Consider the following 27347-nt stretch of genomic DNA (forward strand, 5'->3'; position numbering starts at 1 on the left):
GCCGCTCAGCCCCAAATGCGTGGATCGCGAGAACGAGTCGAGCTTTTATACGCTGCCGCTAGTCCCACCTCGATCTCGTTGATCCCGAAATTGAATTGGTTAATTGACAAGCTTAATCGAGAACAGATTGTCCCGTGGAACTCCCGCTGTGCTCGCTCCGATTGACAGAGAACGGGGAAAACGCGAGGGTGTTTCAACCGAGTTAGACTTTCCAATTTCCCGGCGCTGCAAGTCATCGGCCATGCATTCGTCTCTGTTTCGTTCGATCCGGAGATCATTGATCATCGTTCTGGTTCAATCTTGACTCCTAATTACTCGCTAAACCTTGCTTAAACCTCCCCTTTTAAACGAATTCCATTAAACAGCTCTAACAAACTATTACCAAACTTTCTGATTTTAGAAAAATTGTCCACATTTAATATTGTCGCGAATAATTTATTTCAAGCCTTGAAACTTCTACTTTTGGGTCACTGTAAAGGGGAAGCTTTCCTCCGCAGAGTCCCTTTAGAACCGAACACGAAACAATTAGAGAACCTACGACAACCCTCCCCCCAAACATACCCTAAAGATCCCATAAAATCTCATGAAACACTATCATCCTACTTCCAGGGTTACGTCATGCCTCCGCTTTTAGAAAGGATAGCAACCAGCACAATAAACGTGAAGCGACTCCAAAAAGACGAAGGCTTCCGGTTTGCAAGGCCGTCAGGGTTTGCGTGGGCGGTTGCAGGATCTCGCTGGGATTTCCTGGCATAGTAGACGCATCTTCCCCCGACTCATTAGGTATGGAGCACCATGGATCTTAGCTGGAAATTGAGACGAATTGCATTGCGAGCCGGGAGCGAGATTGGCCCCGATGTTTGCGTATCGGTGATCAAATGAATGGAAAGAAAGGGAGAAAAATAGTCCTCGGGACACGGTGGACAGTGACGCGCGTAAGCAACCCCCGTCGGAGGGTGGAGTTCGCACCCCTATAAAACACCAGGTTCCCGGCTCTTTCGACATCATTCGGCGTGCAGTGTCGACGATAACGTATAGTCGAACACGAGCAATGATCGGTTACGGTGCGAACTCACCTTTATACGTCGCCGCGGTCCGCGCGCTTGTTTGCTTCCTGTGCGTTGCTTCTTGCACCTCCAACGAGTACGGTGAGTTGAACATACCTTATCCTTTTTGTTAGAAATCATTCGTACCCTTGCGAGTTTCCTTCTTTTCGTTATAAGCGATTTAATACGCTCGTTACGCAATCCTCGTTTGCAATCTTCTGGTTCACTTGATTGCAAGCAAATTCAGTGTGCACAGCTTGCTGTTTCATTCTGAGGTACTGTAAGCATTTGTACTCGTTCGTATCTCAATTTTGATAATAGTTGATTGTCACAGAACTTACGTTTTTCAATACGTTTGTTGCCGCTCCGTTTTTGTTTTCTTCCAAAGTTATGCGCAGTTAAGTTTGGTGCAATTTAAAACTGGAAAAACATTACTGACTAAACATTATTTTCAATCTTTCGAAATCGTTAACACTATACCTACCGACACTTCTTGTTCCTACCGTGCATGGTCGAAATGACCGGTCGGTAAAAAAAGATATTGATAGAAAAGATACATAAATTCTTGGAAAAAAAAATAAAACGAGAAATAAATACTAAAAAATACATTGTATACATACTGTAAAAGATGTCGTAAAGATAAATAGCGATGTGGTAATATTGTATGTACGAAATTGTACGCAGAAGTTTGAAAAGGTCAAATTGACCGGCCGTGGTAGGTTTAGTGTTAAAGAAAGAAAGAACTTTTTGTTTGGCTTCTATTTTCAGCAAGAACTGAATTTTTGAATTTTTGTTGCTTTTCCGTTTGTAGAACTGTATAAAATTAGCCATTTAGATTTCTACCAGATTGATTTTTTTTTTAAATGAACCAGCAAAGATGAGGAGTGAGATTGGAAAATAATATTGAACTGTATCAAAATTTAGTCAGTTATGTTTCTATCGCATTGACTTTTGAAAAAATAAAATTCAATAGAATAAGGACGAGGAATAATAATACAGAAATCCTTTTCACCAGTGGGAAGAGAATCGCCGAGTAACGTAGCAAGCGAAAGGACATCAGGCAACGATTTTGGACCATGCACCGATGGAAAGTGCATCAAACGTACCACGCAGGACATCGCCAGCGGCATGTGGTTTGGTCCACGATTAGGCAGACGTCGCAGGTCCGAGAAGAAGTCGGATGTCGACCCGGATCTTGAAGCGTTGGCGAGCATCCTCGACGGAGGACGCTGGGCCGTCATCACTGTCCCAGGTATAATGAATTTATATATGTGAACATTTTAACTAAATTGAATCATTAACAAATTTTAATCTTAAACCAAATTCTCACTTATATCCTGCACAAACCATAGATAGTATTCCCCGATTTGAACATAGAAAATAGCAAGTAATAAAAATGTTTACACCAGCGTATCGATGAGGCAATTCAGTGATAATTAGACTGCGGATCTTTGTGCAAAATAAAAATGTTCTGTATCGACTTTTATCTTTTAATAATTTTGATGCATTCCAAACATTCCAATATTCGTAGATTATTCGAATCTCTCACTGTTTGATATTTTACCCAACCGATTGCTGCACAAATGCATAGAAATCCGCAGTCTAGTACTATTTTGTTTTTAGTAATTTTTTTTTCATGAAACGTTCACTAACATATTCGTGACATTTTTCTGATTAAAACGATATGACACAGTTCGGAGCATATTTGCTTGTTTAATCCGCGATAGAGTAGAATCTCGATTATCCGAACTAATCGGTGGATTAGTGGATTCGTGTTGTACATCAATCGCTTTAGACTTAATTCAATTTTAGGAGAATTCGGATAATAGAGATTCTACTGAATCGTGTAATAAACACGCAAATACGCTTCGAGCTGTACCATGTTTGGACTCATTTTAATTAGAACACTATCACGGATACGTTGATAAGTGTCTCGCACAAAAATAGTTAAACAGACAGTTTTACTTGTTGTTTTACTTGGGTTAGTGTTGAAGATATTGACATACCAAGTAAGGATAATAGACACGAACTTTCTCTTCCTTATTGGAAGTTGTGAACGACAAAAACAAAGTTCGTTTTTAATTACTGTAGCTGTAAAGTAAATCATAGAGCAAAGGATCAGCAGAATGAAACTTTTGTAACAATTTTCCAGGCGGAGAGAAACGACAGCCAACCCAATTTACACCTCGCCTAGGCCGAGATTCGGGGGAGGAATTATTCTCTTACGGTTACCCGAAGGATCAGGACGAGTTCTACGCCGAGGAACAATACCTTCCGGCATTGTTCTCGCCTCGTTTAGGTCGCCGATTGCCGTGGACACCTTCACCAAGACTCGGCCGTCAATTGCACAGTACTTTCAACAAACCTAGACAGTATTCCGACGATCCACGCTTCTAAATACCTCGCTTCCTCCTCGACGATACTAAAAATAAGCCGAAACAAAGACGATAGCCGAAGACTTAGTGTAATTATCGAAATAAAGGACTTGTATCTATTTGTATTATAAATATCGCTGATGCCTTCAATCTTCTTCGATCTATGCTTCACCATCCTAACAAACGTTCGTTAAGAAACAATTCTTTTTGGAAGCATTCTCGAATGATTGTAGAAGATAGAATTCCACGAGAACAATTTTGTTTCAATATTTATTAGCATCGTGACTTCTTATTTTTGAATAGGATCATTTATGTCGACGCATTTTTGTCTATATTTTACGGGGAAAATGAACACTTTGTACCTATCTGTACGCATTTCTATCCGAGGAACATCTCGACACCTCGTTCTTGTTCTAGTATTTATTCTAAGTTTAATTTTGTATGCTAGTATTTCTCCAAATGTTTTTTACAATTTAATTGTACATGGCTATTCTTGTCCTAATACTTTCTACAATTTAATTTTATATGGTGTACCCATAAATTTTACCATTTAATTTTATATGTTAGTCGTTGTGCCTATATATTTTGCCATTTAATTTTACATGTGATTTTTGTCCTAATATCTATTACAATTGAGTTTTTAAAAATATGTTAAACGTACACAAAGTAGTTTACAATAAAAGTACATAAAAACACAATATTCAGATCGCTGTAACATCATTTAACATAATAAATCTTCTTTAAATCACTCGACAGTGTGAAAGAAATGTTACGACATCGATAACAATTAAATGATTTTAGTAAACTCAACACGATTCCATCAAGATGGCATCAGATTGCTATATACAATCATCCGCATTTCAGGGGTTGTTATAATTTCTTTTTAATCAATATATTTGATTAGGCTCGAAAATTGGAAAGAATTTATTTCTACAGGTAGTGTAAAGCCGAGTTCGCGTGTTATTCCTGTCTGTACCGATAGTAAATGATTACTCGAGCAAAGAGAGGCGGAAAGCTAGCATGTATTTGTTGGCAGTGTTTCCAAGCTTTATGGTTACGAGCGTAGTCTACGCTGCCACATGGCCCACGGTAGTTCCGGTCGAGGAATTACCTTCCGAAAGGGAATTCTTGCTCTCCCCCAAACCCTTCCATGGCAAAAAATACACTGATAGAAAGCTGGGCGTTGTCCCCATAATAAGCAATTATTTTTAACTATAGCTACAACCTCCGAAACTCCAAAAAAACATTTAAACAACTTTTCAAACGCTTCTCCATATTGAAACTATTATAATTTAGTAAGAAAAGAACTTTTCATACGGAGCTGTTTTTATCCGATATAGTAAGTGGGAAATCGAAATGATTTTTCTTGAAAATATCACAAATTGTAACATAATAATAATTTGCATACGTCACATTTTTCGTCGCAATTGTAATTTACAGAAACATTCGGACTCAAGCAATGAAATAAGAAATATCTATTGTAATAGAAACATGTTTATTCATAACAGTGGTAATACGTACAAGTGACTCGCATATTTGCTCACAGAAGTTACTTGCGCATTTGTTAAAAGCTTAAAAAAAAGTTTAAATAATCGGCTAGCGATTACGAAACCGTTTGTCGCAAAATAGATTGGCATTTAGTACAATCACAAGATTCGAATATACACATAATACTGTAAGCTTGTGTCTCGTAAACGCCTCGCCAACTAAATTCGTTTGTTAAGAGAGGATCTTTTATTTGTTAATGGTAGCTTAAATGTAATAGTAGTCTTTTTATAAATATGTTGTGCGAACAACGAGTTAGCAGCTCCTGTGTTAGACTTAATCCTCGAAGCAACAACAACGAACAATCATTTATACAAAAATAAACGACGATGAAGGAGTATCTCTCCTGCGATGAAAGAATTCTCATCCGCAACGCGTAGACGTTGCCCATTAAATTCTCACTTTATTTATTCTACACCCTCCCCCCCCCCCCCCCCAAAATTGTATGAACAATGAAAGAGAGCGTAATTACTCCCACTCCACTGGGACACATCAACGAATCAACGTCGATTTCTCAACTGTGCAAACGTCCGGTCTGCTGAAGATTTATTTTGTCACGCTATTTACAATGAATGTTGCAATCTGCTTTCCAAAAAAGAAAACCTGAAATACTCTATATTCATAGTCATAATAGCTGTCCTCCTCGCTCTATGCACTTAAACCAAGATTCCGGGAGTGGGGTGGACATCTATTATGACTGTAATTATCATACAGCGGATCTTCACGCATTCATGTGAAAATTGAGTAGGTGAAATTGAAAATCTATCCAAATGATTAAAGAGATAGAAATTCGACAAATTTTAGACTGTGCGTGAAACTGTCTATGCACATTTTTGTTCCCGCTGTAATACATTAATTATAACGTTCTTATGCACATATAACGTTCGTACGTAGAGTTTAAAAACTTTTTGAACTTCTGAGTCGCCTAATCTTCCTTGCAAGTTCTACGAATCGCTCACAGATGGCGCTAGGACATAGTTTTGAATCTTCTTCGGCTGTTCAACCCCTTCGCAAATGAATTATTCTATTTTCGTAGAAAACATTTTCAAGTACAATTTTTCAGTACTCAAAAAATCAGAAATTACCGTAGTGAGATGAGATGATACCTTACTAATTAAACATTTTCGCCGAAGAAGTATTTCCAACCGAAACATTCCATACAATTGGAAGACAATCCTAACACTGCACCGATGAACAGACTGTGGACCACCAAACAAAACAAACACTCTTCGAATACTCTTGCAATTCCAATTTTCACGAAATAATCTGCAAAATTGAAAATCTGTATAATATTCCACAGTCTAATAATAAAACAGATATGCTACACTGCACCTTTCACAAAGCAATTTACAAAAATAGAAGACTGCACACGCATCCGCAGTTCGTCAACAACCACACACTCGATTCAAGACCTCGGTGCAAAAACCTGACAAGTCCATTTATTAATAAAAGTTCTTTTTAAATTTCTACATTTTTCTGATCATCTGAGGGAAAGATTACACAATCAGCAAAATCTAGACTTAACCAATTCTTGCACAGAGGTCTCCGAAACGATCATCATCAATAAATCATATCAGCAACTCGACTTTGACACCTCAAGTTCTCCTCTTTTTGTCCCTCAAATCACTATAGCCGCTATACCCGGCAGTACATAAATAAAATCACTTGACCAGCAAGCTTCGGACGCAACAAACACTTTTCGCAATCAACTGTCCACTTTAGCAGACTCACGGACGTCCTCCTGTCTAGCTGAATCCTCGTTCAAAATACATTCGTAACCGCGGTTCAATCGCACGTCCAATTTCGAATGAGAAGCGTCATCAGAGTCTTCATCGAATCCGTTGTTTTGATGAACGTTCCTCGACTTGGGCCAGGAGTTGTTCCCTTCAGGACCTCCCCCAATCACAAAAATGAAAGGACACCTGTCGCCCTTTCCTTGAAGATCCTGCGACGATCCTGCGTAGAGCCCTTGTTCATGGCTAACGTCTCCCATAGAAGAATAGACGCTGTTTTCATTGGACTTTGAAGTAAAGTTATCATCACAGGTTTGGATAGACGACTGAGACTCGTTCGTGGATCGATAGATTTCTTTGTTGGAGTCTGTTGAGCCGAAAATTTTCTGCTGATTAGGTTTGGAAGATAGTTTCGACTGGCTCTTGCGATGAGATAGTAGAGTGCGGTCCAAGGTCATGAATGGCATCTCGAAACACAAGCTCCAGACTGCTGAGAGCAGCATTGTGAGGCACAGGTTGCTCAAGAAACTGCGGAACTGGAATTTTTATTGTGGAAATTCGTTAGAGTGGTTTAAAATGGTTTTTTTGGTGATGGCCCAATTTCTTTATTGAAATATTAGTATTTCATTCGAATACTCACAATTTGTATGGGGCTGAATATGCCAGTGGTTCTTTCGGCTCCAGCCTCCATTAATATGAACATGTAGTGGCATAAGTAAGCGCTGTATGTTAATTTGCTGAGAGGAACCCAGCCGCCCCAGGAAAGACAGTGGCCCACGAAACCTTAAAGAAAATATGCCAGCTTCAATGTACAAGATCTATAAGATTTGATTGATAACTTGAATCGACTGAATGCAAGTCGATTGTTTCACGTAATTGAAGAATCGCAGAGCTTTCTTTGGTCAGTGATCGAGCTATGATCAAACTATGATCAAAACGCTGATCAGTGTCCAATATATGTACAAATAACGAAAGCATTGATCAGTGTTCAATGTGAAGGACCGGTCAGTGACCAACATGGATGACGCAAATACTGGTCACTGACCACCAAGAATTCCTCGAACACTGATCAGTGACCACCAAGAATTCCCCGAACACTGATCAGTGACCAATTGAAATGACCAAACGATCCCACGAAAATGAAATAAAAACTAATACATGTAAAATCGTACCAGCGTATCCGTGGACGCAGCAGAAAATGATCCAAGAGACTGATAGAGCGAACACCTGCCTGTGGAGTCCAGCATAGAAGCTAGCCTCTAGCCTGTTGTAGACATGATCCTCGAAGTACATCCATCGTGGACCAACGAACACGAACAATGCAGACAGAGCAGCGATCACCCATCCAACGAACACGTACATCTGTAGAAAATCACCGGGACAAGGTGAGGAACAGTTGATTTTCGAAAAGATGATGATGTTGAATCGCTGTTCAAGATGATGTTGTTCGACCACATGACTTGATTGATGTACGACCTTTTTGACGATCACGCGTACGGTCGCAATGATTTTCGTTTCGCTTCGGGGAGGGGGAATATTCTCTTCTTGTTTCATCTCTAAATGCAGAAAATGGAGGAAAATGAGTGTTGTGCCCGAGCAGGCATTGCAACCCTAATGCGATTTGGTCAAGACTTTTTAAGGCACCGGACGACTCCCCTAATACTTTTAATAATTAGTACGCTATTTGAAACAATAACGTTGTAATGGCGTAGATATTAACCTTGACAACACATTTCAAGGTCATTGATATTTACGAGACGAATTTTATTCCGTGTGGCGAATAAGTCTCTTTAAAATTAGAATGTAAATATTAGGATGAGAGTCGTAATTACGATGTAAAAATATAAATGTGAATCGAAATTATAATGTAACAATTAATATGTGAGTAATGAATTATTCAAGATTTCAAAAGTATAACATTGCAGATGGACGCCTTTCAATTTTATTTTAATTTGCATAATCCGCTACTGGTATTATGATGATGCTCTCGTGCCTGTCATTGATAGGAAGATTGCGAGAATTCGTTCAATTAAGCATACTCACCGGTCGTATTTTGATGACTCGCGTCCTGGTATTGTACAGTATGTAACCGAGAGCTAAACCGATCACATAAGCGCCGTATCTGTTGTACACTTTCGTGTAGATCTGCACGTAAACCTCAGCCACATCGTTGCCTCTAACAATAAAGAGAAAATCGTATATGAATAAAAATTATTGTACATCTAGTTATTTATTTATATTACCAGATAACTAGTCTAACACTAGTCTAACACAAAGAAAATTGTAAAATAAAATCAACATGTAGATTTGTAAAATTCCAATGATCAACAAACAAAAATTCAGAAATATACGTATTACTGAATGTAATAAACACTAGTTGCAAATGTAAAATTAACGGGAATAAATTATGGAAAGTGATACAAAAAGGAAACTGATCGATGGAACAAGTGATCCAAACCGAAATAAGTCAGACAATGGTACTGGGACACTGAACCAAACTCAAAAAGTAAGAATGAAACGATATTTTTTTTATGTACTTACTCTTTATAGTAGAGCATGGTGCCGGATAATTTCAGGGTGAATGTTATAACAAATGGTATAATAACCGATGTGACGAGGCCAAGAGCGATCACGATCCAGAAGAAGATCTCCCTCGATAACTTGAGCATCGGATACAGGAAGATCGGTGATAACCAGACCAGTTGCATATCGGTTGCCAGGTACCATGATTGTGACAAACACTGGAAATCAAAATTAAAAGCCGTTCAGGATTTTGTAAAATTATATTGATCTTCTCTACTTTGGTATGAAATAACACTGAACAATATCGAACGTGATTAGTAGGCTGCGGATCTTTCTGCAAAATGAAAATGTGCTGTGCCAATTGCGGGAGTTAAATAAAAATTAATTTCACCTCTTAATAATTTCCATGATTTTCTATGGTCCCCGAAAATTTCAATTTTCACAAAGATTTATGATAAACGATTGTACTTACTATTCTTGGAAGGTTCACGTAATTATTGATGTACAGAAGATTGGTCCACCAATTTTCGCGACAGTAGTCCCTGTTAGTGCCGACCCATTGATCCCATTGTGGTCCAGTTCCAATTTTATAAAACAAAGTAGCATAAAATCCGATCACCATGGCGTACGCTGGTGTCAGCCTCAAATATCGGTGCAGATAAAGACCGATGACGTCCAAAGGTCCTTTAGGATTCTTCTCATTCTTTGTCATCATAGTGTACGCCATCAACACTCCACTTAGCAAAAAGAACGTGTCGGTGATTATATTTCCGTTCAGCAGCAGCATGTTGCTCCAGTTCAAGTGCATCTTAAACATCAAGAATGGAAATGGTTCACATTTGACAACGAAAATAAATTAATTAATTAATTATTATATATTATTATATAATAATTAATTCGTCCTTAAAAAAAACAGTAAACAAAAAGAAAATAAAATAACGTTAAAAAGTTAGTTTCGTAAGTTATCTAATATATTTTCTGTGATGTTCTATGCTTTTGTAATAATATATTTCTTGTAGATATACAAATAAATTACCTGTTTTAATTTAAATATAAATAAATAATATGATTTCGACGGGATACGCGAGTTTCATTCTCTCAGAATTTAATTGAAAGCGATTGGAAGTTGAAATGAAGACACTTTCACCTTATGGAGGAGCAAAAATTGATTCGTACTACTGTCTGTATCTTCTGCTTGCTCTCTTATTACTTTCTTCGAGGTTAGCGAAGGTAAATCTTTCTTGTGTTTCAATGAATAAATAAATATAAATTCTATGTTCATTTGTTATGGATGTTTTACTTAATATTTAATTTATTTTTCATTTATTCACTTCTCCTCTTAGCTTTTTATTCGTGAATATTTTGACTCGCGGAAATTAAGCTTAAACACCACACATTACATATAGGTATCGCGAAATCTAATTTCCAGAATGCGGATTTTAAGCGTTTATAGCAAAAATGGGCGGACGAAATGCAAAACAGTGAACATTTTGAAGGAATTAATGAACACTTCTTTGTTGCTCTCGACTTATTAAAATTACTAAGAGAGAAAATACATTTTTATTCGACCTCTGTCCCGCAGAATAAATGGAAACAATTTTTATATTGCACAAAGATCCGCAGTCTATTAATTAGCTATGAAACCCGACTTTTGCTCACCAGAGGGACCTCGTTAAGGTTCATTTTCACACTGACGATCTCCGAATAAAGAGTATGGCCGCAAATGATCCAACAGATGCTGAGATAACGCATTCCGTCAAGACATTTGATAGAGTCTCTAGATCGATCAGTTCTCAGGAGATTCTTTCCATTCGTGTAGACAGAAAAGGACGTCAAAATAACGTGTCTGTTGTCTGAAAATCGTAATAAAATCATCGGATTGTACATAATTTATGAGCAAAACCGAGAATGAAGAAATTTATATTTAAACAAAGTTTAACTAAAACCTACGCATGTAAACAGTGTCTCGAACCGTTACACCTGTCCATTTAAGAAAGAAAATGTTAAAGAAATTAATATTTCCCACCGAATGAAAAGAAAACGAAATTAACCTTATCCGAAAAATAAGCTAATGATAACAATAGAAGATTAAAAATTCGGATTCTGGATCGCGAGATGTTCTCTCTCTCTCTCTCTTTCTTTATTTCTCAGTCGCGTATCGAAATCTGTCGATCGAGATAAAGCCTAATCGATAAAATGCAGCGGGCAAACACATCGTCCTTAACACTGATCGTTATCACGGAGCGATGTGATAAAAGACGGCCGAGTTCGAGAGAATGGTTTTTATCGGTCACGCGTGATCTCTCTCGCGATCGGAGTCTCGAATCGTGTTGGATCGCTCCTCTGACATCGTTCCGCGAAGAATATCGATAAGCATGACCCACACAGGACAGGTGTAACGATCGTTTGCGTAACGAGAACGCGGGAAACCCACCTTTTCGGTTCAACGTGCTCAGACGGCCTTGCCTGGCGATGTCGTAACTCGTGCTGGCAATTATGATCGCGGCGAATATCGCGAGGATCGATCTGCAATCAAACGTGTTATCATGTATCGCACTGATTAGCGCAGTTCTCGAGCATCGCAATTCGAATCGCTCCGAGAGTTACAATCGCGAAGACTCGTAACAGTGATCTTAAACAAACATAACCTCCCCCTAAATAAAACTGGCTGATCAAAGTGAGCGCGCCATTGCGATCAACAGACTACGGAGCTTATGCATTTAAATCGACAATCCGCTAGCAAACGTTTTTATCGAAATTCATCTAAGCCTGTGTGGATGTTTCAAAAAAATCAGGACAAATGTCGGGAACACGGTTCCAACTGACTAATCAGGGTCTACGAAAGACTCTCATCTCGAATTTCATCATCAAATTGGGCAAAGTGAACGAATCCACGCCCTGAGCAAATCAAACTAATATTTGCTCGGCTCTTCAGTCTCGAGATTGTATCTCGGTAATCTCAGCGTCCCAATTTTTTCGAAATAACATTCGAAATTGAGATCGTAAGAAGCGAGAAACACGCAAAACCGAGCAGGAAAGGCAGCATGGATTCGTCATCGGTTCAAGAATATCTTGCAATGATAATTTCCCATTTTTCTATTCACCAAGCGGGCAAACAGTTTCAAGTACATTCGCGAGCGAATAATAAACAATTCGTTCGTGCGAATACAGTGACTCGCGCGTTTCAAACAAAACTTGTTGAAATTACGAAGCATACATTATTTAGAAAAACATGTTTCAATTTTTATAAGGCAGCACATTACTGTTCAGGCTGGGCAAGTTGAAATTGAAAAAAAAAATTGAAATCGTGAACAGTAATTTTGATTTATCCGGAAAATTGTAACGAATTAATAAAATTGTCCAATAAGTGAATATCTTCAATAAATTATAGTTGGAATGAGAAAAATGAGTGCGTCAAATACAAGATTGAAAAGACGTTAGAACGATTTAATTATATCGCTATATTATTCTCGATTTTTTAAGATGATTAAAAGACAATATATAATTTTTATTGAACTTCAGCCTCTTACAATAGACTCGGAGAAATTTTATTTCTCATGAAAGAAACCGGAGTCTAATAACAAGGAGTGTCCTCGAGGCAGCGACAAACAACGAGAATTGTTATTCTCGGAGTAGAGATACTCGTTTCTTTTGGGAAACCGCAAACGCTAGTGTAACTCGATAACGATATTTACATGTAAATCCAGTCGGTTACGTCGAGGACCGGTCGATCCGATTCTGCGGTGTGACACGAGGTCTCTGGAACCTTAACCACCAGATCGACGCGACCTTCGACCTTGAGGGGGTCGAGAACGATCTCCAACGCCTCCTGGATCTCCGTATGATTGCAGCTCGATGGGACGCACCACATCCACTCGTAGATCACCGTCTTCCCTTGGTTCCATTTCACGCCCTGCATCAGTCGATATCTCTTTCTCAATGATCCATATTCATCGCCACATTCTGGATATACAGTATTATCTCTGTAACTGTCGCGAAGGTCTCTACCGTAAAAGTCCAAATTTTATCCCCACCACCCCCTTGGAATCAGTGAGACTCACACTAATGCAAGCGAAGCAGAAGATTACGACTTTTCGAATTTTTGATTTTTTTTTTTTTATTAAACTTTTACCGTCGTATTCGTCTCTATTTTCTAATTAAAATGATACCAAATACGATGATAATGACAATCATGATCACGATCACGACGATGATGAGGAAGACGTAGCACCTCTACTAGAACTGTCGCTCGACAGACCCGACGTTTTTACAATTACGGAGAGAATACTGTAACTCGGTTGCTATTGACGGTAGAAAAAAATGTGTCGAACGAAACTTGTTCGGTTTCGAAGGTGGCATAATGTCATGCTAATATTTTTATTATAAGTGAACGCGTAGAGGACCAGGGCTGTTATAACTGTTTTAATATAAATGCAATGTTATAAAGGTATGTACCGTTGTGTTTACAAAAATTTTTGGAATCTTTTCGTGACACATTCCTGAAGTTGAAAATTCCACTTTTCTCTCAAATTTGAAGTTCCTTGAATTTTTTAAAACTGAAATCTCGACTCGACTCGATCGGGGTGTGCCCAGTTGAGACGATTCACGCTAATAATAGTGATTCGAGTACCAAAGATAGAAAATCTCGAGAACTCTTTCTCACAGCCGACGAAATTGATAAGGATAATAATGGATAATGATTATAAGATCGATCGTTGATACGCGCCCCCGAACAATGACCGATAAAGGTGTTAAATGAATTCGAGTTCAAGTGTGTTATCGTGATGAGGAATAAAGTGGCTTATCAATGGATTTCACCGGAGAACATTTACGATCGAGGCTGTCGAATGTCATGCTTTTTGAACGATCATACTGGCGGTATTAAACATTTGATAATAAGAAACATAAGATTAAAAGTGAACATGCAATTGACCTTCACACGTCCTCTACACGTCCAACAAATTTACTTGTCCGGAATTATACGTTTCTTGAAGGAACATTTTCATGATCAAAAGGTGTCTCGCTTTCCTTAAACATTTTACAAACATACTTAAACATTCACCATATTACACAAAAAAAAAAAATACCGTTGTGCTTGGAAGAGTCTACGGAATTATTCGAAGCAAAAATCGTTCGCCCAACTGTTGCGTTTCAATCAGAAAGAATTCCCAAAGTTAATGCACAGACGTACGTATTAAAAATTCAATAATTGAAAAATATATTTAAATCTTTTATCTATAAATATAATGATTGTATTAATAGCTTGTTAGAAATTTAGTAATTCATTGAAATTCGTATTCGGCGGATCAAAATTTATAGGATAAATTGTTCGTTCGAATCGCAAAGTTGTTATTGTACAGTTTAATAAACAACGGGATCGACTCACCGATGCGACCGCGATGTTTGTAAACAGATCGCCGATGTCGGGCCGGTGACGTCCGGCTTGGTCTCCAGTGATGTCGAACTGCACCATGGCGGTGCATGCCTTCCCCGTAAATCCGTGGCCGCTTTTCACGCGCAGGCACTCGTCGTAATTGCCTAGCTGTTTGTAATTGCCCGTGATTACGCCCGATGGAATTTTCACGGACGCGTCGTACACTGGAATCCAGAATGAAAGAAGGTCTTTGTACCTTTACTCGTGACAATACGGTCTTCTCCCTCTTCCCACTTTCCACCGTTCGCGCATTTCCATGTTCTCGTAAACACGGTAAACAGAAATGAAAATGCCAAAGCGCCACGAGACGCGGCGCGGGAACTCAAAATACGGGCCGCCTGTGTTATCGTGGAAATCGGGGACAGAAGAACTCCTTGACGCAGAGAGACCGACGTCAACCGGTTCCGTTCGATTTGTTGTCAGCCGCCGCCATCGTCGCCGCAGCCGCCGATTGTTAAATGCCAACGCGGTAATCCGAAGATCCTTCGATCCTTCGCGGAATTATCGGATCATCGACGACCGGGTCCCGTTTTTGTTCGATTTTGTTTCCTCCGGTTTTGTGCGCGGCGTTTCTTGGAACCGTTTTCGAAAGTCGAGATAATAATTTTGGTTTCTTGGCTATGGCACCCGGCCCGAGTGGCAAAAAATTTGGGATGCGATAAAAAATTTCTGACTGATCGATTGCGTATATTTTTGGCGGTTCGAGGACCGCTACGCCGAACCTTGGGAGAGAGGGTCCTTGATGTTCGAAACGCTGTAGCTACGTGAAACGAAATCGGACAAGGACCTCATTTCAAAGGATGAAGCCTCCACTTTTGCTTGTCCAGAATTCCTCTTTTTTCCAAGAGTGATTTTTGTACTAATAAATAGGCGGAGAGCAAAGCTGCTTCTTTTGTTCATCAAAAATTTCACAAATTTTGTTCACGATTAAAAATTCATATATATTTAAAAATTGGAGTGTTACTTTTATAATAATCCCACAGAGCTTGATCAGCAAATTTTTTGTTGCCATTTTACTATGTTAGATGTCTCTAATCGTTCTCTAGGATCAATCAACGTAATGAAACAGTAACAGAAAATTGTATATCAACTTTTATGGGCTGGTTGTGACGAGAAGACGTCGATCTTTGTGTCCACAGTGATTGAAGTTGCGAAGAAAATTTTTCAAGCTGGACACAGACGATTATATGTGTAAAATAAAATATATAACGCAAAAATACAGCCTTAAAAAAAATAACGAACCAGGAAAGAGAAAAGGGGCAACAAAAAGGAGAAATTTTACGCTTTGAAATGAACCTAGGTGCGTCACTCTCGGACTTTTCCTCTGAAAGTTATAACAATGCAAATATCCGGAAGTTTCACTCGAGATTCAGATCCCTTTAATTGCAATTAGAGGAGGGGGGTGGGCTATTAGAATGTCGCAGGAAACGACTGAATAATAATAAAAGTCAGTAGACCAAAGACGATTAAATATCTTCGATTTGGATGTTGCGAATGTCGCGTGCACGTCTCAATGCCGTGTTGTTGCTCGAATGCAACCGATCGCCGATTGCATACACGGAAGTGCAACTCCGCGCGAGATACGCGCGCGGGAACTGCGCGGTTACGCGGATTGCGAAACGGGTCGTTCGATAAAATTCGATAAGGGGCCGCCCGCGAGGAAAAATCACGACTTCGATATCTCCGGAGATTTTTTTTTCACCGATGCCAGATAGCGAGGACAACCGGGACCTGCTGACAATGAGTTCACGCTCGCAAATAAACGCGAGCCGCATCGACACGCCCGAGATCTATCGAATGTCAAATCATCCGCGATCTTCCTATCTTCCTCCCGGAAAACACGCGTCACACCCTCGCGCAAAAAATGCAAACATCAACATTGTATTTCCTAGATGAAATTCATGCGACCTGGCAGACTTTCTAAGGACGCTACGCTTTCATTCACCATTGTCTACCGGAAGCCTAATAGGCCTGTCAAGGATAGTGCTACACCGGAAGGAAGCTCACAACAAATCCGTAGACTTTCGAAAATTATGGAATAATTACCGGTGGATAAGCTGTTAAGAAAATGCGGAGAATTTTGTAAAATATAATTTGTTATTCAAGGAGAAATACTAACATTGTTATTTTGTAATAATACTCTACCGACGTACAGATAATACTTATAGATCCCTTGATAAGAACATATACGGATAATTTTTTACTTATGTTGTATCTGTTATCAACAGATCATGGCAACATCTGTACCATCACATAGATAGAAACCAAGTTATAAAAAAAATCAATTTAATCAATTTATCGAAGCACTACAATCGAGCAAAAGAAACGAGATGATGTGCGTCTGTTCGGCTCGGACGAGAATCAAGATGGCGTCGAGGGTGAATTAACGCATCATACCAGGAATCACGTGGACGCGCATTTGCAAGGAATCGGTATTCTAAGGTCACGAGTTCGTTCGCTCCACCATCGGTATCTTCATCGATGACAGCTGAAGCGAGTCGATTCTTCTATCTCGTATCGGAGCCTTTCCCCCTCCCCCCAACCCTAACTTTCAGCAAGCACGAGGAAAATTTTCTACTTAATCGTACAGCGAAACAAAATCTCTGACACTTGACACGCCCCGCCGATCCTTCGCGATTTTATGTAAGTATACTCTCGCGGTTTATTAATCTCTTAGTTTTCCTCTTGCGTGCAGAAACTATTCTATGAGGAAAACACACGCTGCCCGGAAACGGTCGGTACAAGCGAAAAAATGGTTAATTTAATAGACGAGAACGAACGAGAAAGCGAGTGTGAACGTTGGTAATACTACTGGGTATGGTATCATTATACAATCGAATAACATCGTTAAATGGCGAAGCTATACAAGGTATCCCGAAAATGTTGTACTTCCTTGAAAGGGGTGATGGTCATTTGAGGGTTGGATACCCCCTTAACAGAGAAAGAACATTTTTATTTCATTTATGCGATTTACAATCGACTTGGGAAATTTTCAGTTTGCCTACGAGTCGCCGCAGTCTATTAACCCTTTGCACTCGAAGCCATTTTAACTCCAAAACGAAACATTTCTTCCGACCTAGAATATTTCCCTTCTATATATATGTTTTCATGCTATACATAGGAAAATGGTGCAGTTTACTCGTACAGTATTGAAATGTTTAGTAATTTATTAAATACAAACAAATTTAATAAAAAATATTTTGAATAATGATACAGTAATTTTTAATGGCGCCTTGTACTCGCCATTCGAGTGCTAAGGGTTAATTTCTTCTTTCATATTCGCAATTTAGAACAAGGTACGGCCCGCCAAAATGTCCGAGAGAAATGTCTGCGCGAAAAGAAAGAACAAGCACCTGCTATGCTTGTTAACAAGCCATCCAAATAATCGAAGGACACCGGTAAGAGTGACCGGGGGACGTTGCGAAACCTGCGAAACCCGAAAACGCGTACCCGAAAACGAAAACAGAGCCTTTCGCAAGTCGGATTTCTAAATCCGCTGACATTTCTCCGCGGCAACGATTCATCGGCCGTTTTAACATTCGATCTTCATTCGGCGGGGGAAAAAAAAGAGAGCTGCGTACACACGACCAGCCTTGAACCAACCGCGATGACGCGGTCCGCAATTCTTTTTCGCATGCTGCGTGTTTCGCAACCGTCGCTCCCTGGATCTGGACGCCGGTATTTAGCTGCGCGGAGATCTTTTAGCTCGACGCGCATTATCCCGTCATTTTTGGAAGTCTATTTTTCAACGGATCCTTCAACAACAGTCTTATCATTTCGTTTGGGATCATTAGATAAAAGACGAATTTTTGCAGAAATGAATTATTGTGGCAATACTAGAAAAATTCAGAAGAGCTTCCCGAGCAGATTTGTATAAGCAATTATCAAATTCTGTGGTCCGAGATGAAACAGAAATTGAATATTTACAAAAATGCGTGAACCTCCACAAAAGTGGCGTCTTGGAAGAAAAGTAAGAGGGCCAGAAAATTGCTTGTCCAATAGATTTGTGTGCAGAATTATTAGGTTTTAGTCAAATAAAATTTGATACAGACGAATGTAGCCCATGTTTGCTTAGCGTATACATAATTCCGATAATGTAGATTGTCCTGCGCCCATTCCACAAACTTTTCCACGACACACACACATAGAGCAGGTAATTGCTGGGATAATTGCGAGCGTTTTCGAAATTTCAGGGAATTTCGGCGAATAAATGATGTAATGGGTTTTGGGCACCACCGCCGCCGTCAACGGTGGGAATAAATGAGCGCAATTACAGTCGGAAACACCTTCGAATTGCATTCCGTCGGCCGCGATACAATGTTCAGCCTAATTATTCGCCGAGCAATTTAAACTTCCTTCGACGGGTATGCAACCGGCCAAGCTGATTGCACGCGCTGGTTGCATTTTATTCCGCGACAGAAACGATTGAAGGCCCTTATACGTCCCACAATTCGAAAAAATTCAATTCCCTGCTTCTGACGCAATTCATCCGACAGAAATATTTCATACCAAAAATGCACTAGAAATTTTTCTTATCGTCAAAGTTGTGCAAGAATCTTGTGCGCCAAACAAGAATGAGATAAAAATTGATTTCTTAATCGTTTTAACAAGTTTGATAATATTGCTACAGACATTCTGAAATTCTCCTAATATTTTTACCGTTTACATCAGGTCTTCCTTAAACAAATATAATTATTTAAAAAGAAGAACGTGTAATACTTTATAACCAACAATCGCGCCCTTCTCTTTAACTTTACTGTTAATATATATTTTTCAAAAATCCCCTCGTCTCACCGAAGAACACAAAAGAATTATTCCGATCGCTCGTACGGAGCTGGATCGTGATCGTTTGAGTGGCGCGGAAAAAAAAATGTGAAGAAATCAAGATTTTTTTCGGGGACCACTATCGAGTGCGAAAGGATCACGGATCGAAACGGTTCTGTTTAGTTTCGACGGATCGTTTGGATCCGTGTGGAAGGAGCCTAAGAGACGCATCGGCGTCGGAAAGAGGAAAGATCGATCGATCATCGGTCATGCGAGCAAAAAGACCGGCTTCGATACACAAGGACGGTCATCGGCACCGACGTTATTCCTTGTTGACCCAGTTCGCGTGCGGCATATGGCGCCGCGACGCACCGCGATTCACAGACTCGCTCGAATTTCTCGCCAATTCTCCTCTCCTCCCCTCTCCTCCCTTCAAAATTTCGCAAACAACCCTCCATCGGGCGCCACAACAGAAACCAAATCGGATCACAATTGTCTCACAATTAAAAATGTCACGATCAACCTATGTTTCGATATTTCACCTCGCAATAATCTGAAAACAAATTCGTATTAACTCTGGGACGTAAACAGGGTATGCGAAAAGTGTCGGGAAACGTTGAAAGACGTGGTTCCTGAGTTCAGTCGGAGTAACTTTTTCCTTTGCGAAAATTTCCGTTTCACTATATAGGATGACACTGTTTCATTGTATAGGGTATCCCAAAAATGTATTTCCTTGAAAGGGGCGATTACCGAGATAATTTGAAATAACTTTTTTCTTTGCGAAAATTTCCGTCTCGGCTTTATTGAGGAGATATTAACGAAAAACGCAAACCAATCGGAGCGCGGCGCCCACTGAGCGTGGCGTTAGGATTGGCCGAGCCGGAATCTGTCTGCTGTAGCCGCGCTCTGATTGGTTCATGTTTTTCGTGATTAACTCCTGAACAAAGCCGCGGAGAATATTCTCATAAAGGAAAAAGTTACTTTAAATCGCCTCGGGAATCATCCCAATCAAGGAAGTACAACATTTTTGGGACATCCTGCATTGCCTTAATTTGCGACGCATCTTCTCAAATTTCCTCTTTCTAGACGTAATTTTGTAATATATGTGTATATATGCATTTCATTTTTGGACGATCGATGTATCAATTTTGAAATAGATGTATTGGGTTAGATATATGCATATTTCTAAAAAATTTTAGACGCACCTGTTTGTTTATTTTCCATGTGTTGTATATATGTCTGTTTTATTGCACTCTTATTGCGAGAAGAAAATATTGTTGCGTTGCATTTTCTTTGAATTAATTTTCAAGAAATATGACTCACGGTGTTTCGCCTCGTACGAATGAGTTTTACGCAGATTTATGCGAATCTCGGCGCAGCCTGTCTGTCAACATCGCTATAATAAGATCCGATCGTTTCGAAAGTGAGAGTCTCTGACCGAGGCGCCATTGTTGATTCGATCTTGCGTAAGAGAGGACCTCCGGTCCTTCGATCCAACGCGTCACCATATCGATCGAACTTTAAGAAACCGTTTCACGAATCTATATTTTGCAACGGGGTTCCACAACAATTCATTTATAACACAGCTACAATAGAACAACATAAGAAAATTAGATATAAATATACTATATATATATACTATACTATGCTATATATTATGTAGTATATATTATATTATACTATATATTATATGTGTATATAAAACTTAATATATATATATATAAATTATAATTATATATATATATATATATTAATATATAAAAATTAGAAATAAATAAATATCGACTATCTTTACAAAATTATGGTATTTAACGTCAAAATTTTTTTTAAGCCACTGTGGGGACCTCTAGCATCGCAAGAAAAATGTTGGGCCTTCGAAACAGTTGAGCCTTCTTTTCCCAAAATAAACAACGAACGCTTCTCGGCTATCGAGCACGAAACAAGTTATGCAAGCGACACGATGTACTATAAATATTATCGGTTCCGAGTGTGCAAATTTCCATTTATTGGAGCGGTAATGGATTTGCGGGTCAGCGGGGCACGGCGCAACTAACGAACGCTGAAAACATCATCGGCTGGCGATTTTTTTTTTTTTTGCAAAATGGATATCGCGATTTTTTTGCGTCAAGATGATGCTGTTGAGATTTGCGAATACAGTTTCCTTTTCGCGATATAAAATAGAGTATATAAAATATATAAATATAGATTATATAGAGTATTCAAATATAGATTATATAGAATATATAAATATAAATTATGTAGGATGTATAAATAGAATATTCTGAAGCAAACAAATTTTCCGGATTATTGCGTCGCAACGCAGTTCCGAGGTTTTGACTAGGAGGCTTGTGAAATTATAAATAAAGATAAAACTCGGTTGCATCATCGATAATCCTAGAAAACCGTGATTGTCAGCTGCTGTTAGTTATTAACAAATACACTGCGGATCTCTGCGAGTTTATGCAAGATTATTAGAATTTGCAAAATACAAGATCATGCTAATCAAAATTAATAATTCTACTTCATTTTCCCGGTAACGAATTTGATGCTAATTTACAAAACGTTGAGAAACAATGAAAACAAGCAGAACTGTGCTATGTGTTTTACATAAAATTTTTATTTTAGAGCTGTCACATTGCTCTGGTGTACAGTTTTAAAAATGCGTCAAACTGTTCCACATATATTTTCAAAAATGTGACAAATAGTGCACATAACTTGCGAATGTGAGTGTTATTAAAAAAAAATATGTGAAAGAAATCGTAGTACCTAAAAGGTCGTTTCCACGAGAAAGTGTTCAATAGTAATTATCATACTAATTCCACCTGTTCCGATGAAGGACAATGACACACATCTCTTCACGTGATCAACAAGGTGAAAGTCATTGCGTTTCCACGAACAACGCCCTCTAACAATCATTAAATGGTTCGCAGCACTGGAACTTGACCTTAAATCGTCGCGGCCAGTGGTGGTAGACAACGGCAGGAGCCTAATCTCTCAAGTATAATGAACGGGGCTACGTGAGAACCGGCACGCAGTGGTGCGTTGCAAAAAGCTGGCCAAAATTTTCGAAAATGCAAAATTCAAACTGGAAAATCCCATTATTGGTATAAATATTGCTTTCAACTTAGTTCTCATGAAGATTGATTATTCTTCGATGAATACCATTTTTTATTTTTGCTCTCATTTTGTTCAAAGACTTATGGCATACTATTTATGACATAGTGATCTTCGGAAGAGAATTCCATATTTCTACGAAAGGTTTACCATTCGTAGCACCTACATTAACAGTAACATGTTCTGCAAATGAATTTTTTTAGACAAACTTTTCACGTCACACAAGTTCAATGTTTGAGAGTTTGTTAACTTCGATGTGCTGTATCTAACTAAGCTGTAACTAATCAACATATTTAAAAAATAAAAATTGGAATGGCTGCACCGACGTGGTAGCAAAAATCTGTTATGCGCTTCGAAAATTCTGTTTTTTTTTTGCGAAAAGGCACCACTGAGAGTTGTCGGAGTTGAGTCACGTAACTCGATGAATAATTGATGGCAACTCGGTTAATTTTCGAAGTGAACGATAACGGTAATCGTGGTTCGACGGGGTCAATGCCGTCGTATCGGCCAGTTTTGCGCATTATTGCCGATTAGTGCAGTTTTCCGGAAGTGCCTGAAAATATTTTCGCCGATTACGCGTGGACAGTCGTGAACGATAAATCGCGTTTCGATCGTCTTATTAAATGATCCGAATAATCTTCCTCGTGATTATCGAAATGCCTAATTGGGTACCTAATATGAACAATGTGTGCTAAACTAATTGTCAATACTTGGAGCATGTCTTTCGAAATAAGATATACATCATAATTCTTCTGTTCACAATTTACATTGAAGGTTGATTTATATTCGGAATAGGTTGATGCCATTTGACGCTGTCCAATGAATAAATAAATAAATGCCTTCTTGTAGCCGAACGATGTATCGGCACAACCCAGAAAAATTTATTCAGATGTCGACTATAATTCTCTAGAAAAAAATGCATAAAGATGCCTAATTTCGTAGCGGTTCCGAAAATCGGTGGAGGTCGGCAAAAGGGTGAACGAATCTCGGTGACATTTCCGAAGAAAAAGGAGCCCCGACTACCTTGTCCTGTCTGGCAGAGCAGGTGAAAGGAGCCAGAGCACCGGATGACGAACTCGGGCCAAAAACGTTTGGGGAACTCCCACGAACTAGAAATTTCATTTCACGTGGTCAACGACCCCGAGGTTTTAGTACGAATCGACCGATGAACCAGTTTCTTTCGGCTGAACCTGTTCAGCCTGGTCTGCTACCTTCTTCAAATCGACGATAGAGTCAAAAGCACCCTGACTTCAAACGATCCTACTCAACTTTCGAATTTCACCAATGCGAGGAACGTCAGCTTCGTTAGTTATAAAGACGATTTTACGAGACTATTAACTTTCGACTGGGTCATTTTCGTCACCGTCTCTCGTTTCACTATGAATTTGGGCCATTTTTCAATTTAAAAGCAAGTTTCATAACAATTCGGTAAAGATTAGTAAACCTTGTGCAATGTTCATTTTGCTCTAAATTCTGTTCGCGTTTTTCTCTTTAGTCCATCGTTTCCGACATTTTTAGGATCCAAAGACGATCGAAGTGAGAAATCATTTTGAAAGTGATTCGGTAACGATTGAGATGAGAATTCTAGAGTGCACGATGAATTATGTTGTAAATCTCTTCTTCATATTTTTTCATTTCTCTGCTCTAATTTCTGCTTGATTCGAGATTGCTAAATGACGTTTTATACTGCATATCGTCATTGTAAAATATTTTTTAAAGAAGACACGACTTGGACACACGTTAATAACAACGTGTTAAAATTGAAAAGGGAAAAAAGGGCAAATTTGACATTCGCCTAGAGTGCGCATTCGCAGCGTATTACTCGAGGGTTGATTGCAAACGATTGCACGAGTTTTCGAAATTTCCGAGGCTCTTTGTTCGAAATTTGAAAACTCCGAAGGCTTTCGGCCCGCGGGCGGTTCGGTGGAACGGTACTTTTACGAGCGTTGCTGCTACTATTCCGTGGGCTCCCTTCCGAGACAATTGATCCTCTCTCGTGACGGACACCTGCGTATGGGGTCCCCGTTAGATAATGACGCGCGAATAGGTAGACACCTACAGATCGCTCAAACGGTATTTTTACGGCGTTCGGGCCGGCGCGATCTCCATTGCTCTCGATCGCTTTCTATTCGGGAGGACCGGCATGGCAGCGTCCGTAACAGAGAGCGGGAGAGAGAAAGAAAGAGGGGTCACTGACCCGCGAAACCAATTGAGCAATCCACGAAACCGAGGTCCACTGCATCAGTCATCGCGTCCCAAAAACCGTCGAGAGCATCGCCGCCGGCGTCGACAGCTGCCGGAAGATGCACTCGGATCTTTTTCAATTTCCCGCGCAACTTACAGACCCTCACGCGCCCTGTCGAAATCCCTTCTCTTTCAACGGATCGATCCCAACCAAATAATTAGTGAATTGCAAATTTTCTCCGCCTCGCTTGCTGACAGAAAACGAATAAATGACACGCGCAACAGTGGAAACCTAAGAATTTGAAAACACACATATTATGTACCGGTGTTTATCAAAATGGTGTAAGTGAACATTTCAAACAAATACATTTTTCTGCTTGTCTTGTATTACGCCGATTGATTTCACTAATAATTATACAGCGAAGTGAAAAATTGCATATTATATATTTGTATGCATATATGTAAAATATGAACGGAGGACTCAGTTTGATGCAAATGGTGGAAGTATCTCAAGAATTCGAAAATTCTGTTTTGAAAATATTGATATTCATCAGTCAATTAAAATGTTTGAAATTAGTCAAATAATATCTGCAAAATGTCGATATCAAATTGTTGCTTCAAAATGATGAATTTCCGAAAAATGATTAAAACAAATTAGAAATTATTCAGGAATGTTTGGGCTACCTAAATTCCCTTAGAAATGTGTGTTGTTGACAAAGTGTTGTTGCGAGAATGCTACCAGCGCGGCGTAACGCCTGGGTTGCGTACGAATTGTAAATGTGGCGCGTTCTGTCCAATGTATCTCATTGATAACAATGTTGAAACTTTCCAAAATGTTTTCCATCGGAAATTGTCCATTTTGACTCAGAGTTGCGAGCTGTCTAATTTATAACTTTCTACCAGTTTATGTGTGTATGTATATATTAGGTAAACAGTAAAAAATGGATAGTCATGGCGGTCTCGTAATCTCTTCAGAACATTATATAGTAAAACATTTTGCAAGCAATGAAGCAACAATACACCAGAAATACAGTAAAACATTGGTAAAAGGAAATCTAATAAACGAATTTCTGAGGACTAGGTGAAGTATAATAAACCACTTTTCAATTTAAAAAAGAAAAAAACTAGGAACGCAGTAGAACATTGCCAAAAGAACCTATACTAAACAGAGATCTAATTCGTCTAAGCAACCCAAAAGTCAAAACCCAAACACCCTATACAACAAACTTTAAAACTAACTTCCCCCTCTTTCCCAAGTCGCACTAATTGAAACTAAAATCTAATTAAACCATCGCCGGCGGAGTCTGGGTCTATTTTGACCCACGCTATTGTAATCGTTATTTAATTACAAGACTGCGGATCTTCACACAAGATAAAAATGTTCTGCATCATTTCTATGAGATCGAAACTGAATGAAAAGTTCATTCCGTCTTCATTGATCTTAATACATTCAAGATAACGTATCAGCATCCTCAAATTCCTTTAATCTCTTCACCGTTTTATATTTTATTTACTCGACTTTGATCAAATTATAAAAAATATAGCCCGATTGAACAGTATGTTTACGGAGCATTAAAAGTGATTATATTACATTACTTTATAAAAATAACAAGAATGATATAAGAAAGATATAAATTTGTTGAGTATTTCCTCTTACAATCTCAATAATCACAAATTTAAAATCTTGGTGCCCGATATTTTGCCGGGTTCGGTAAACCTGGTGTTAATAATAATGTTGATAGTTTCTAAAAACAAGTGAATTCTAGTGAGAAGTAAAGGGCTCAAAACTAGTAATAATTTGTATGGTAGAATCAAAACGATAAGTAACGGAAAAAATCCTTATTTACTCGATACTGTCACGGATGCGTCAAAATTTGTTGAGTATTTCCTCTTACAATCTCAATAATCACAAATTTAAAATCTTGGTGCCCGATATTTTGCCGGGTTCGGTAAACCTGGTGTTAATAATAATGTTGATAGTTTCTAAAAACAAGTGAATTCTAGTGAGAAGTAAAGGGCTCAAAACTAGTAATAATTTGTGTGGTAGAATCAAAACGATAAGTAACGGAAAAAATCCATATTTACTCGATACTGTCACGGATGCGACGAATTCGCAGTTCAATCAATTACAATAAAAATGGTCCGGCAAACATGTATGCTACTCACTTTGCAGAGCCCACGGCGTATAACTAGCAACCTCCTTCAGATAAAGCGCGCTGTCCCTCAAACAAGCCTCGGAAGCGCCATCGGAAGGAGCAAAGGGTTTCGCAAGGACGTCGAGAAGCACGGCTTCCGGTTTGACTCTGTCGGCGAAACCTCCGTCAAAAAGTTGCACGACAGCGAGAAGAAGCGGAATCACGATTTCCGGAACGGGTGGCCACTGGTGGCCGCAGGGAGCTCCGGAGCGGCGCATCTTGCTCTCGGGGCAGCGTGGTCGGGGTTGGAAACGCACGTGGCGGCGTGTCACGTGTGTCACGTGTGGGCGGAGCGCGGTAAGTGATTCGAAGAGAGAGAGGGGTGGGGCGGGGCGGTCCGACTGACTGCCGTGCGTTTGCGCACTTGCGTGGAACTTGAGGTTGCCCGGCAAAGTAGCAGACGTCAAAACGTGAACTGTACGTTCTGTCAATCG

The 27347-nt window shown here is 39.3% G+C and overlaps 2 protein-coding genes across 2 annotated transcripts; one reads left to right on the forward strand and one right to left on the reverse strand.

Annotated features, from left to right (window-relative positions):
• The first annotated feature begins 1021 nt into the window (after positions 1 to 1021).
• Pban (pheromone biosynthesis-activating neuropeptide) lies at positions 1022 to 3788 on the forward strand. Its single transcript, XM_076790287.1, has 3 exons — positions 1022 to 1148; positions 2062 to 2298; positions 3199 to 3788. Exons 1-3 carry the CDS (start codon positions 1052 to 1054, stop codon positions 3441 to 3443), a joined length of 579 nt encoding a protein of 192 aa, XP_076646402.1. The 5' UTR covers positions 1022 to 1051; the 3' UTR covers positions 3444 to 3788.
• A 2649-nt stretch (positions 3789 to 6437) lies between these two features.
• LOC143355471 (O-acyltransferase like protein) lies at positions 6438 to 27318 on the reverse strand. The gene is made up of 11 exons (XM_076790280.1): positions 26885 to 27318; positions 14609 to 14820; positions 12918 to 13135; positions 11657 to 11748; positions 10882 to 11075; positions 9695 to 10030; positions 9241 to 9440; positions 8743 to 8875; positions 7872 to 8061; positions 7340 to 7482; positions 6438 to 7235 (listed from the first exon to the last, which is right to left on the reverse strand). Exons 1-11 carry the CDS (start codon positions 27129 to 27131, stop codon positions 6672 to 6674), a joined length of 2529 nt encoding a protein of 842 aa, XP_076646395.1. The 5' UTR covers positions 27132 to 27318; the 3' UTR covers positions 6438 to 6671.
• Positions 27319 to 27347: the final 29 nt, after the last annotated feature.

Source organism: Halictus rubicundus, chromosome 7, assembly GCF_050948215.1.
Source record: "Halictus rubicundus isolate RS-2024b chromosome 7, iyHalRubi1_principal, whole genome shotgun sequence".
In the NCBI taxonomy this organism is placed as follows: domain Eukaryota; kingdom Metazoa; phylum Arthropoda; class Insecta; order Hymenoptera; family Halictidae; genus Halictus; species Halictus rubicundus.